This window comes from Calonectris borealis, chromosome 1, assembly GCF_964195595.1.
Source record: "Calonectris borealis chromosome 1, bCalBor7.hap1.2, whole genome shotgun sequence".
NCBI classification, from domain to species: Eukaryota; Metazoa; Chordata; class Aves; order Procellariiformes; family Procellariidae; genus Calonectris; species Calonectris borealis.
Window position 1 is genome coordinate 58,856,831 of NC_134312.1, and position 12,923 is coordinate 58,869,753.

At 49.3% G+C, this 12,923-nt stretch overlaps 1 protein-coding gene across 2 annotated transcripts in view; it reads left to right on the plus strand.

The window, feature by feature from the left end:
* The first annotated feature begins 2,442 nt into the window (after positions 1–2,442).
* RBFOX2 (RNA binding fox-1 homolog 2) overlaps positions 2,443–12,923 on the plus strand; it is a 168,831-nt gene continuing 158,350 nt past the window's right edge. For both annotated transcript variants that reach the window (XM_075156431.1, XM_075156440.1), the window contains exon 1: positions 2,443–2,656. In XM_075156431.1, coding sequence (XP_075012532.1) covers positions 2,444–2,656 — 213 coding nt within the window. In that variant the 5' untranslated portion in view covers position 2,443. The remainder of the gene's footprint in view (positions 2,657–12,923) is intronic.

The window sequence follows — 12,923 nt, forward strand, 5'->3', positions numbered from 1 at the left end:
CCAGCTCTCCCGGGCGTCGCTCTGCGGCGCAGACCATGTGAACACAGGATTCGAGGGGGAACTGGCATGCTCCTGCATGGCAGGAGATGGTGGAAATGGGGTTATGGGAAGATGAAGAGAAAAATGGAGGCTGGGCAATGTAGAGCAACTCCTTCTTTCGATATCCCTCAAGGGGAGTATCAGACAGACGCCTAGATGACGGTGAGAGGAGCGCTCCCAAGTGCACACACAGATTTGTCTCCAAACTGTTTACTCCTAAGTTGTCTTCAGGTTGAAGCCTTCTGCAGTGTCTCATGGGCAATATCTTAACCTGTACCTTTCATCTAGAACCCCCCATTAAAATTAGGAGGAAGACAAATACAGAAATGCTGCTTTTCTCTGAATGAGTAGCATCCCAGTCACGAGAATCTCAGCTTCTTTTCAAGCCAAGAGTGGACTGAACACGTTCCTTCAATGTTGTTTGACAGTCTGGCTCATTTTATCAAACGCAGTCAAGATGAATGAGACATGTGTTTACCCGTGGTGGGTGAGCAGACAAAAGCTGCATGTAATTGTCCTCTGAGTGCCTGCCACTCTATGGGGATTTGTAATCATTTTGAAAAAAGAGATTTTGCCCGTCACTGGAGGAGACAAGCTGGCACCTCAGCACAAAACATACCACTTAAAATAGCTTTTAACATGGTCTTGAAAACTATTTTTGGATCAGGAAAAATGTGGTGTAAGGGAAGACTGGAGTCATGTATTGTAACTGTCACTCAAAACCAAAGGCTCAATCATTTCATGAAGATCAGCAGATGCGTAAAGACACACCAAGATAACCTAACTGGTCCACAGGCTTTGTTACACATGGTGATATTCGAGAAATCAAGAAAGGCTTCCTCTTATGTGCCACCTCCATTCCTGTTTTTCTTCTTTTCCTCCAAAGCGTTGGCAGGGTGGAGGAAGAGTGCCATTCCCATCCCGTAATAAAGCCAACTGCAGATTTGTATTATGATCTGCAGATTAGTTCTCCCTCAAGTTGCCATGGCTTCTAGACTACTTTCAGGACAGTACAGGCTGCCTGTGCGTTCCTCATTCTAGGGCAGGCATCGTCCTCGGTGCTACCAGACAGCAGCTGCGTAATGAAATCAACTTCACGTTTCTGTTGAGGATCTCAAATTTGTTTTTCAAGATCAAAAATGTGGAGACATACAAAAGGGCTGATGAACAGCCCTTCAGGTTTTTGAAGACTGGCGTCTCCATCTGGTTGGAAGTCATCTGCAGCAGAACGGATGAGGAGTTATATATAAAAATGCAGGAGAAACCCATGGAGGCTATTAGGAACGGGGAAGCAAATCAGCCCCTTTCTCAAGAAATCAGACACAGGCCTGGGGCTGTGAGATGAGCCCTGGGGTGAGCTGCCCAGAACAGCAGGGAGGAAGCCTGGAAAAGGCCAGAAAGGACACGTGCCATGAGTGTGGGAGGTTGTGCTGAGCAGGGGCACCATCACGTACCGAGTTGGGCAGCACACCCCCAGAAGCTGGATGCTCCTGAAGCAGGGGATCAAGTCAGTACCTCTCACCCCAGATTCACCTCAGTTCAGTACCGCTCCTTACAGGCAGAGCCGTGGAAACCTCACCCCGAAAGGCAGCCCCGCGCGAGCGGCGCCAGGAACATGGCTGTGCTTGTGGCGGGGGCTCGGGGGACACGGCTCTGCCCGAGGGGTGGGCGCCCCTGCGGCCAGCGTGACTGCGCCGGCCCTGCCGGGGGGGGTCCTGCACCCACCGCGGTCCATGAAAAAGATGCACCGGCCCAAACCACAAAGCCTGCGGCCAGCCCCGTTGCGAAAAGAGGCGGCCAGGAGCAGGCGGACACCAGGCCGCCTTCCCGCCTTAACCCTGCGGCCATCTCCCCCCCGCAGCCGCTCGCGGAGCTGCGCTCTCGGCTCAGCCCAGGCCGCGGGGGACGAGGCAGCCCGGGCGTGGGGTGGGTGGACGCCGCCTGAGGCGGGCTCCGGGTGCAGCGGGAGGGCCGAGCAGGCGGGCGGCCATTTCCCGCCGCCCCGTGCGGCTCGGCGACGGCGGCTGTGGCGGCGGGCGCGGACGGCCTGTGCTCCGCGGCGGCCCCGCCCCGCCCCTCGGTGAGCCCCGCCCCCACCCCGCCCCCGCCCCGCCTGCCGCCGCCGCCGCCGAAGGTTGCCGAGCGGGGGTCGCGCGGCTCCGGCGGCCCGGCCGGCGTTTCCGGAGATTGCCGAGGGGCTTCGGCCCCTCCTCAGCCGCCGCCGAGCCCGCGACCGAGGCGCTCCGGTGGGTCGGAGCCGGCTGCGCCCGCTGCTCTGGTCGCGGCGCGGGGCTCGCCCTCCTCCTCCTCCTCCTCCTCCTCCTCCTCCTCCGGCAGCGCCGGGCGTCGCGGTGACAGAGCGGGGCGATCGCGGCGGGGGGCGGCCGGGGCTCCGGCGGCGCGGATGGCGGAGGGCGGCCAGCCCCCGCAGCAGCAGCAGCAGCACCAGCAGCCACAGCCGCAGCTCCTGGCCGGCGGCGGCGGCGGTGGGGGGGCTGCCCGCGGTGTGAAGCGGGAGCCGGAGCTGGAGCAGCCCATGCCCGGTGGGGACGGCGCCGAGGGCGGCCACAGCAAGCGGCTGCGGACGGAGGCGGAGGCCGACGGCGGCGGCATGCAGGTAGCGGGCAGGGCTGGGCCGGGCGGGCCCTCGCCGGCTCTCCCGCACCGGGGCTCGGCGGGAGGGGGGTGGCTGGGCCGGGCCGGGTCGCGTTTAATTTCGGTTTGCGGGATTCCGCGCGTTGCTTACGGACGTGCGGCCCAGTGCCCCGCCAGCAGCGGGGGGGAGCGGGTCTCCTGCCCGGGGCTCCCCGGCCCGAGGCGGGCGGCCCTCGGGGCGCAGCCCAGCACGTGGGACGGCGGCGAGGGGCCGCGGCCTTCAGGGAGCCGCCGCTGGGTCCGGCGCCCTGGGCACCGCCGTTCTCCGCCCGCCGCCCCGCCGGGGACCCTGGGGAGGCCGCGGATGGCGGGGCTGGGCGCGGGGCATGGGCAGGGCTTCGGGGGCCGGCGGTGGTTTACCCGCGCCGCCCTGGGTCTCGTAAAGCATCGGAAGAGATCCCGGGTGCTGCCTGGGAAGGGGGAAAAGGGTCGTGGGGCGTCGGGTGGGCGTCTTCCAGCTTGGCACAGGGGCTGCCAACAGGATCCTATGTTCCTGTCGTCTTCTGCCAGCACGATTTGATCGTCTCCTAAACATTGCTCTTTCCAGGTGCATTCGCTTTTGTGTTTGTGGGGTGATGCTGCCAAGATATTTCTGCTTTCCTTTGTCTGGGTGTTGTACAGGGTTGTTTTATTATGGCAATTGCACTGGCCTTTTTTCCTTCCGTTTCTTGTGATGAGTATATCGGAGCTCTCTGGAAGTAGCGTGATTTATTCATCTGAACTTGTTTCTCTTCTCACGTTTGCTTGGGTTGGTAAGCACTGTTGATAGTTTCCAAGGGGAGCATCCTGTCCTCTCTAACGTGCTTCTCATCTAGGTGCCAAATGTTGGCCCACGATCTTCCCTTTTTATTTCCCAGGCTGTCCCCAGTTTGCATGCTCAAGATTTTTTTTTTCAAAATAGCTTGCAGCAGGAGGGTTTTGTTTGTGGTTCTGTTTGATGTTAAGCCTTTCGTGGTGGTCTCCCCACCTCACAACATCACTTTTTCCCCAGCCTGATGGTGTGGGCTGAACATAGGCTGGAGCTTCACACCCGAGTGCTGCTGCTTGTGCAAGGGCCAGCAAAAACCGCGCCGTGCTGTTTTATTCCTTGAAGTAGTATCTTCTCCCACACGTAGGTGTCAAGTATGACTCAGACAACGTGTATAATTGCAAGGAGAAAAATGCTCAGCATTGAAGGAGTGCTTATATGTTGTATCTTGCTAGGAATTATGAATGAGTGCGTGAACATGGTGACATGAAATTCTTCCAGCTCTTTGGAGTCGAACTGAGGCACAGGTCTTGCGTAGCTACACGACATGCACCAGTTTACCTGCAGTTAGTGGTTAAACGGGTTGGTGTTGATGTAAACCAGTGGTAAATCAACTGAAAATTGCCCAGGAAGGGACTTGAACTGCTTTAACAAAACAGTCTTAAAATTTTATTTTTTTTATTGCAAACGAGTACAATTTTTGTATCCATAAAAGACTCCCCTCTATATTTACATCGAGGAAAGCGTTTTGTTATCTGTTCAATGAATAGTACAGGATATTAAGATTGCAGCATTTAACCATGGGGCTATGACGGTGCGTGTGCACGGCAATGTGTAATACTGGTGGTAATGGTAGTAGGGATTAATTGTGGATCTTAGTGGAAAGTTGGGTTTTGTTTCCGTATCAAACGCTGGCAAACAGTGGAGAAATTAGGTGGAGAAGTGCAACTAGTAGAGTCCAATTTTGAAGCTAAGTGTGTTTAAAATCAGTATAACTGTTCTTCAGACTGGGACTCCCGTATTGTAGTTACTTGGTATTAAGATTTTTCAATCTTTTCCATATAAAAGATGAAAATAAACATGTATATATGTATGTATGTATATATGCACATACACATACCATTATGTCCAGAAGTTTCCCTTGACTTTTTTTACAGTTAAAGAGTGTGGCTTATTTATTTGGAGAATCTCCCCATAGTTCTAAGGAAGAAATACCAAATTTGAAGCCAAACTTACAAATAATATCAGAGCTAGGAAAAATATGTACTTTAATGTTTGGGAAATTCAATATCTTTTTACCTAAAAGTCAAAACACAAGATTGCCTTTCATGAGGATTTCTGCTCAGATAGTGTATGCTTTTGAAGTACCTTATTTTAGAAAAACGGGTTCTTTTTAGTAAATTCTATGTTTAACTGTACGTAGTGCTTACAAGAGGAATAAAGAGCCTATTCTTTGGGGTTTTTTCTTCCCCCCCTCCATGTACTAGAGGCTTTCTGGAAGCTGGAAATAACACCAGCAACTGTTGTACCTTGTTTTTCCTGCAGATCCTGTCAATTTTCTATTTCCTGTTCCAGAGCCACAGGCTGTTGCTGTGTAAACTTGGTGACCTCGTGTCTCTCGGCTGATAGCGAGGAATCCGGGGGTGCCACGCTCACCAGTTTCTTCTTTGCATAACCCCTACCTACCGATGGTTCAGGATATGAACACGGCTTGTAATGCTGAAATAAATCATTTAGCTATAGAAATTACTAATGCAACTGTAAAACTAATAGCTTTTCTTTGGGTCTGTTAACATGAAATATAAAAACTAGCCTATAGGAAGATAAGATAGTAGCTAGTTATTAAGAACTTGGGGCAAAGTAGCCCTTAAATTTACTGGACTTCTTGTTTTCTGCTGTCTCAGGCCAGCATGCTCAGACAGCTTATGCAGTTAGGGTTTCATTATCTAATCCATCTCTGATCAGGCCGGATAAATGGTGTTTGGCCAGTGCTGATCTTGTTAGGAGGGTGGTGTAAAGCTGCTTGAGTTGGGATTGGGACAAATCGGATCATGGCTGCTATCTGCTTCTGGGACATATTTCAGTTAATCGTGGCGTGGGAGCAAAAGGTCCAGCACAAACTGCTGCTTTTTAGCTCCTTCTGGTCCGTAAGTGGCAAAAATCAAACGCCACTGGCCAGGAATGTCTCCTGGAAGTATTTGGATATATTTGTAAGCTTTGGAAGTGAAGGGCCCCAAAGGTACTGCTGCTTTTTAACTGTATAAATACTAGCTAGGAACTAGCTTGCTCTCTGTTTGCTGGCTTGGATGAGTTGAATCATTTGGATCAGCTTGCTGATGTGGGTAAAAATAGTCCCTAACAGAGGGGAGAAAAAAAAATAAAGTTATATTGGCGTAAGTCACTTGTGAAACTGCACCAAAATGCAGTTGTTGATGCAGCTGTATTTGCTGCTTGTCAGAAGAGGTTGACTGCTACACAGATGGAAGAGAAAGTACCAATAAGTTGCAATAATCTCTCTTCTCCTTTGTTCCTCACATAATGAAAGGCGAGAAATTGTGTTGTGGCTAGTTGGGAAGTGTCCCTTCTTTCTCTTTGGAGCTGCAGACAAGGGTGTAATTCCAGGCTGCTGTGTTTGTCTTCCCCATCAAGGTGCTAGAGGTGTACCAGCCAGCTTACACTGCTGAAGAAAGTTATTAGAATATCTTCCAGTTACTTTGCATGGGGTTGAATGAGTTAATCAACTCCTTGTTCGGTCCCCAAGCTGAATTTTGATTTAACTTTTTTATGGGGTCTAGGCTGGTTAGTGGATTAAAATTATACCTAGAGGTAATATGTGGTTGGAATTAGATGCAAGGTGTGAACAGAGCTGATCCTTGTTCCTGTTTCGCGAATGACTTGTGTGCTCAGTATCCCTGAGTATTTGGGGGAATTACTCTTCTGCAACTGTGAGCACGGCCGACTAGTCAGGGAAGACAGTTAATGCAGCTGTGGTCTATGCCTTATCCAGTTCCACGTAAACTTTTCATGGCAGCCATGAGTGGTGACTTTGTGTTGTCATTCAGGCATGTCTGCATAGGGTTCATAAAGATGACTAGTGGTGTTGAGATCAGTCCCCTGTGACTAAATAATGATGCAATAGACAATAAGTCTTTGCTCCGCAAGGAAGTCCACGGTTTCTCTTCCTACCACAAGCCAGAAGATGGTCTGTAACACCCTCTACCAGCTTGACTCCTTCCAGCACGAAGACTGGAAACCTTGAACGGCAGCGTGCCACAGAAAGGGGAGAGCGGGGATATTGCTGGTGCTTCATGACATCCAGTGTCCTTGTTCAAACTATGGCCTGTTTGTGGTGCTCCAGAGGAGGGCAAGAAATCAATCTGCTGATAATTTCCAAAGACAGGTTTGGGTTTTACAAGTAAGAGGATTGACTGGGGCTGTAATTGAGAAGGGGCCAGTGAATAACAGCTTTTGTGCTGTGGGGGACCCTATGAAAATCTGTATTTTTAAATCTTGCAGAAGAGAACATCTAGTTCCAGTAAATTGTGGAAAAGCTGTGTAATCAGGTTAACTTCTTCCTCCTTCTTATTATTCATGGCATGGCCGTCTTCATAATGAGATGCAGAGCAATACAGGGGATTCAAGATATTCTAGAAAAGAAGTGAAATTCCAATATTTAGAAGCTGACTCCTGCCTTGGGTCCAGGATGAGGTTTCCTGGGATGCTGTTTGGACGAACTATTGCTGATGTGATGAGACACAATGAATCACCTTTAAGTTTGTTGTTACTTCTCTGTTTGCTTTTGTCCTTTGTTTTTTTTTACATATTTGAGTGTTATGAGTTAGACCTGACAGAGTCTGGGAATACTTAGAAAATCTCCAGTTCAAAGAAAACGTTTGGCAAACAGACTGAAAGTTTGGATTTTAGGGATGTTGAGAGCACTTTAATGTTGGCTCTTTTCTTGCCATATTCAGGAAAATGGAAAGCCCAAGTAAAGTATTCTGGATGCTTTAGTACCCCTCCAGGCTCTGTCGGTATTTCTTCTTGGATTTCAGAGGTTTCTGTTTAAAGGTGATGGCCGCGGTTGTGAGGTTGGAAGCCGAACAGAGGTCTGGCTCTACTGGAGATGGTTTCCTTCTGCATATGTCTACCAGCTGTAGACATAAACTTTCTATTTTTCTTTTTCAGAATTTCCATTTAGAAACATGAGCGTGCTGGCATTTTGCAGAAAGCCTGGACTGTCCTTGCATTTCGGAAAGGTTGCCCACCTAGCTGAGTTCGGAGCAACTTGCCTCTTTCCCAGGCATGTCCTGTGAAATACCCTCTGTCAGCTTTTCCTCGCAATGACCTAGCAAGCAGGGCTCCCACCTTGCCCTTTTGCATCGGGGGTTCACACCTCTGTTTTCAAGACTGTCTCAAAGAAGTGCTGGTCACTGAAGGTTTAGCAGCTGCGTTGCTGTGCAAGCTTCGTGCTTTATCGTGGCTGCACTGAGGGCTTTCAGCGGCTCTGCTGCGGCGAGGCTGGTGGCAGCAGGAATATCAGAAGATAGGAGATGCAAAGGAGGCAGCAGTAAAATAAAATAATTAACTGCTTCATTTGCACTAGTGGTAGGGAAGTCAAACTGAAGTTGAGACGAACCTGAACTGGATTCTGTGTGTGGTCCATGGCCCCCTGGAGACTGCTGCTGAGGGACGTACCCCTGTTAGCTTGGAAAAATAAAGCCTGTCGCTAACAGCCTTTGGTTTGCTGCACAGGAACCTCTGCCCCTTTGGAAAATGTTAGGGGTTGTATTGGTTGAAGATGTTTTAAAATCTGTCACTCTATGCTGCTGACTTCTCTCGTGGCATGGGGCAAACCTTAGTTTTCATAAGAAGTGAAAGAGGAGGGCAGGTGTTTTGTTGGGCTGGAACCCTCTTATTTAATTTGCCCATCTCAGATATTACTTGAACTTCCGTGTGTATGTGTGCTTTTGAAATGCAGTGGCTGAGGGATCAAAGGAACATCCAGAAGTGAAGTGAGAGAAGCAATTAGAGGTAACGAGTTCCAGTTCATTGAAGCATTCTGTTGATCTACATTTTACAGTGGTATTGAGTGGACACTGGAGTGTAGCTGTCATGAGATAATCCCGATGTTTAGGGATTAGAGCTGCTTGACTGCATTTTGGGCCTTAACTCCCTTTGCTCTCCAGTAAATTTAATTTTGCCAGCAATCTTTTCTAAATTCAGGAAAATGCTAGTTTGAAAGATGTGTATGTATTTTCCCCAGCATGCTTCCCCCTCCCTCTGCTTCACTTTCCTGAGCGCACCTCCTTTTTTCCAGGTTGAATTTGAGATGTTTGTAAGAGCCAAGCCCAATGATGGCCAGGGCTGTACGAAACAGTCCTCAGCAGGCTTGGACCATGCTACCGTCCTGACCTGCAGCGCTCCTTGTCAGGGCTCCGTGCCAAGGCACCTCTCCTGTAGGAAAGCTTTGCTGTCTCTTGGGCTTCGCTGAGAAGGGCCCGTCGCAGGTTGAAGTTTCTAACCTGCGTTCTCCTCCTCAGCTCTGGAGGATTTCCAGGGTGTTTGGGAAGAGGCTTGTGAACCGTTCCCGTCTCTCTCGTTTGGCTGGTCAGGCGTACATGTGGCATCTATCGAAACCACCCTTGGCAGCAGCTCTCTTGCTGGACTGAAGGAAATAGGATGCTAACTCCTTAGCAATGATATGATGTATTTAAGTAGCTGCAAAGTAGGAAAGGTTGTATACAAAAGTCCCCTTGTTTCATGAGGGGCAACAGCTGAACTTGAGCTGGATCCAGCATCTGTTTGGGCAGAGCAGGAAACTTTGGCAGTTTCTGCCAGCTCAGCTGGTGCAACATTGATGTTCAATCAGCTATACCATTGCTACCTCCTAACCTTTGGAGTGTGGGCAAAGTGTACTTGTGATTTATACCGATTAGAAAAGAGGTCATGAGATCTTTTACTTGCACCTCTTGGTAGGACAGTGGGATTCGGTCTGGCATGTTTTTGAAGTGGCTGTGTGTTCCCGGGGCTGTTGCTTATGTTTGCCTTTGACTATGAGAGTTAGTTGTGCGGGAAGATTGGATGCTTACTTCAAAGAGCGTGGGCTAGAAGCAATTGTTGCTTTTTCTGTACGACTTTCTTGGGTTTTATCTGCTCATAATTGCCTCAGCAATAATGCAAGTATTAGCATAGAGATGGGGAAGAACCTGCACCATTTAAGGGGGGAAAAAAACCCCAGCGTATCAGCACTTTTTACCCTCTGGCTGTATGTAGCTAAATTTCCTTTAATAGAGAGGCTAAAGAAGCAACCTTATGTGGCATTTCTGTGTGTTGCGAATATCAAAATATTCTCCCCAGAGGCCTTTGAGGCCCTGGGATCTGGATCCAGCTCAGGTTTCTTCAAGAGACCGGAGCGTGCTCTTTTAGCAGAGGCTTTCTGCACAGCTTTTCCCCTGCTATTTCTGCAGGGGATTCTTGTAGACAGTTGGGGTGGTTGTCACCATTGGTGGCGATGCCCGGGAAGAAAATCCCACCAAGGCGTCACTTAAAAGCCTGGATTTAGTGCTGCGTGGGCTGAGGAGAGGCTGTAGCTGGGATCCTAGGCCTATAATTTGCTGCTTGCAGTTGCCGTTCCCTTAGCCGGAGAGGGGTGGGAAGGTCGCCTTTCCTCCAGCCTGCTTGTCCCCTCGGGTGGGCGAGGCGGGGAGAAGGCTGGGCCCTGCCCTGCTGCAGGGCTGGGTGCCTTCTCCCTGCAGCCCTGGTTCTGCAGGCAGCATAGCCAGGCGTGACTCTCGGAGCAGCCGCTATAAGATGGTGCTTCTGAGCCATCTCTGCCTGGCTTTTTGTTTTTATTCTGTTCTGTGGCTTTGCTTCCCTTTTTGTGGGAAGAAGAAATGAGGGGAAGAGCATGCATTAAAGGACTTCTCCATTATCCTTTGTACTCTCCTGTCCTGGAGAGAAGGTCCATCAGAGGCCTCTTTCCTATCCTTGTTTCATGTTAAAAGCCCTGTGTATCCTTGGAGCGAAGCTGGACCAGGATGGAGTATGTTTTGTAGGCACTTCTCCTTGCCTGTAGGCACCAGTTCTTCTCGGAGCTCAGCTTTGGAGTGTCCTGGGGTGATTCCTGGGATTAAAGACCACTCTCTCTAAGTGATGCTGCTTCTACTCCCATGAGCGGGACCAGCCACACAACCTGGGGAGATCCAAAAGGTTCGTTCAGGGAAGGCAACCTAGGCTGTGGTGTTGCTGCAGCAGATTGAACCATGGGGCATACTGAAGGTGGTGGAGGCTGGCAGTGTGGTATGGGCAGATGTCCTAGGGCTGGTGGGATGTACGAGAGCAGGAAGCAGCAGTCTGTGTGATGTCGGCCTCAGGAATAATCTGGTTTATGGAGGAAACTGAGGGAGTAAAGTATACGCATCACTTCTGCTGGTTTGCTGAGATCTGAATGTCTCTTGGGCAGCCTGCAGGAGAAATCAGTTGACTTCTGAAGCTCCTGCCCGTCTTGTTACTTGTTTTGTCCAGGAGTGGAAGTTGAAGTGTGTGAAAATGCAGAATGCCCTCAATGCTCCAGTTTTAGGAAAAGGTGTGTTACGCTATGGTGGTGCTGTGGGAATTGGTGTTTGTCCTGGGTGGTCTGAAGCTGGTGGGTGCTGTCTCCTCAATGCAAAGGGGTGAGGAGACAGAGAACATGCCAGAGTGAGAACCAGCGCTGCAACAGGCTGTGACCGGGGGGGATTTAGTACGTGGTGCATCCAGCATGGTAGGGGCTGGAGCTCGTACCCAGCAAGTGCCCGGCAGGAGAATGTGACAAGAAGGCACTGTGTCAGGTCTTAATTATGTGGTCATACATTTTATGTTTTTAGAGATGACTTAATCTCCATAAGTGCCTCAAACGCATAATACTCACTGAGGCGCTATTAAATCTAGCAGGAGTTTTGTTATCAGTTAAAATGGGTGTGAGGTCAGGCTTTAGACTGAGAGCTTATTCAATATTTCATTTCTTCCTTTTCATCTCATGTGTGACCCCAAACTGGATTTACTGCAGATAATCTAAACCTTGCACTGAATACAGAACTATTAATTTTTAATGGTCTCTTCTACAGTACTCACCACTGTAGTGTGGGTGCTTCACTGATACTAATGATCTTATTTTTGTAGTTTTCCTGAGAGGTAGAAAAGGTATGTTGTCTCTTATTGTAGAAACGAGGAATTGAGGTATTGGTAATAAGACCAGTTTTGCAAAAATCCCATTGACATTTGCAACCTGATTTATTTTTTAATTGTATTTTTTATTGTAGCTGGTGGGGTTTTGGTAGTGTTTAAATCCTTGATCTACAGCTCTCTACAACTTCCACTGTATATATGAATACCTACCACTTCCACAGGCTGATCCTTAAGTGTGTCATGTTGGGCAAATGCAAAGTGATGTTGTCTTCATCTTAAAAAACGACGGAAAAGCTTGAATTAAGTAACTTGGTCATCATCATAGCAAAACTTTACTTAGAAGATGAGGTTTGGAAACTAACTTTTTAAGTAGAAGGGATATTGCTTGTCTTTAACTACAAAATCACATAACTTTTGGTTTCTGCAGCTGTTTTTCCTGCTCAGAACGCAGCGGTTCCTAGGCTTGAATGAAGCGGGAGTTGGGAAGAAATAGCACATAAGCCTGATTTGTTGTAACATCCCTGCCCCTGAGGAAACAGAATGGAAGTTGCATGGGTAGCTGTAACTGGAGTTTTTTAATCCACAACCCTTGACTTTTGCAATTGAAATGCTGTTTTAGAAGAGAACGTAGCTACCTTACTTTTTGAGTTAAAAGCACGTTTTGGTCCGTTAGCAAGCAGAAAGCTTCTGCGTGGACAGGAAAGGCAGGAACCGGCTCCTGACCCACTCCCTGCGTTGGCTACATGGGGGACCGGCAACTCTCCCCCTTCCTGGGGACACAGGTCTCAGCATGGGTGCTTGTGGGGTTAGCAGGGAGGAGAAGGAGGCAAGCTAAGGCACGTTTTGCTGGAGAGGCTTTGTGATACATTTGGGCTGCAAAACAATCCTGCTACTTGGGATTCAGGTGTCTTGGGTTAAAAGTACTTGGGTGATCATGGGCTTGTATCTCCTTCCTTTTGCTTGTTGAATAATGTGTCCGTGATGCATCCCGTCACTACCTGCTTTTTATTGCTTCTGCATGTGGGTGTTCGATTCTGTTCTCTTCTTAGCTGAGTACAGTGCTGAGAAAAAGGGGGACTAGAAATGTGCTGTACGGCTGGGGCTCTGTCATCTGCAGAGAGCCCTGGAGAACAAGACCAGGATTTTGGACTGGATGCCCTATCTTGTTGCCAAGATTGTCAGACTACGGCGCTTGGATTCGCACTTGGACCAGTAGTATAAAGCTGTAGGGGAGGAAAAAACCACCCCATCCCACTGCTTTTTCCCAAAAGGAGATAAAGACCAACCTGGCAATGCCTTCTTTGTGCCTCAGCGT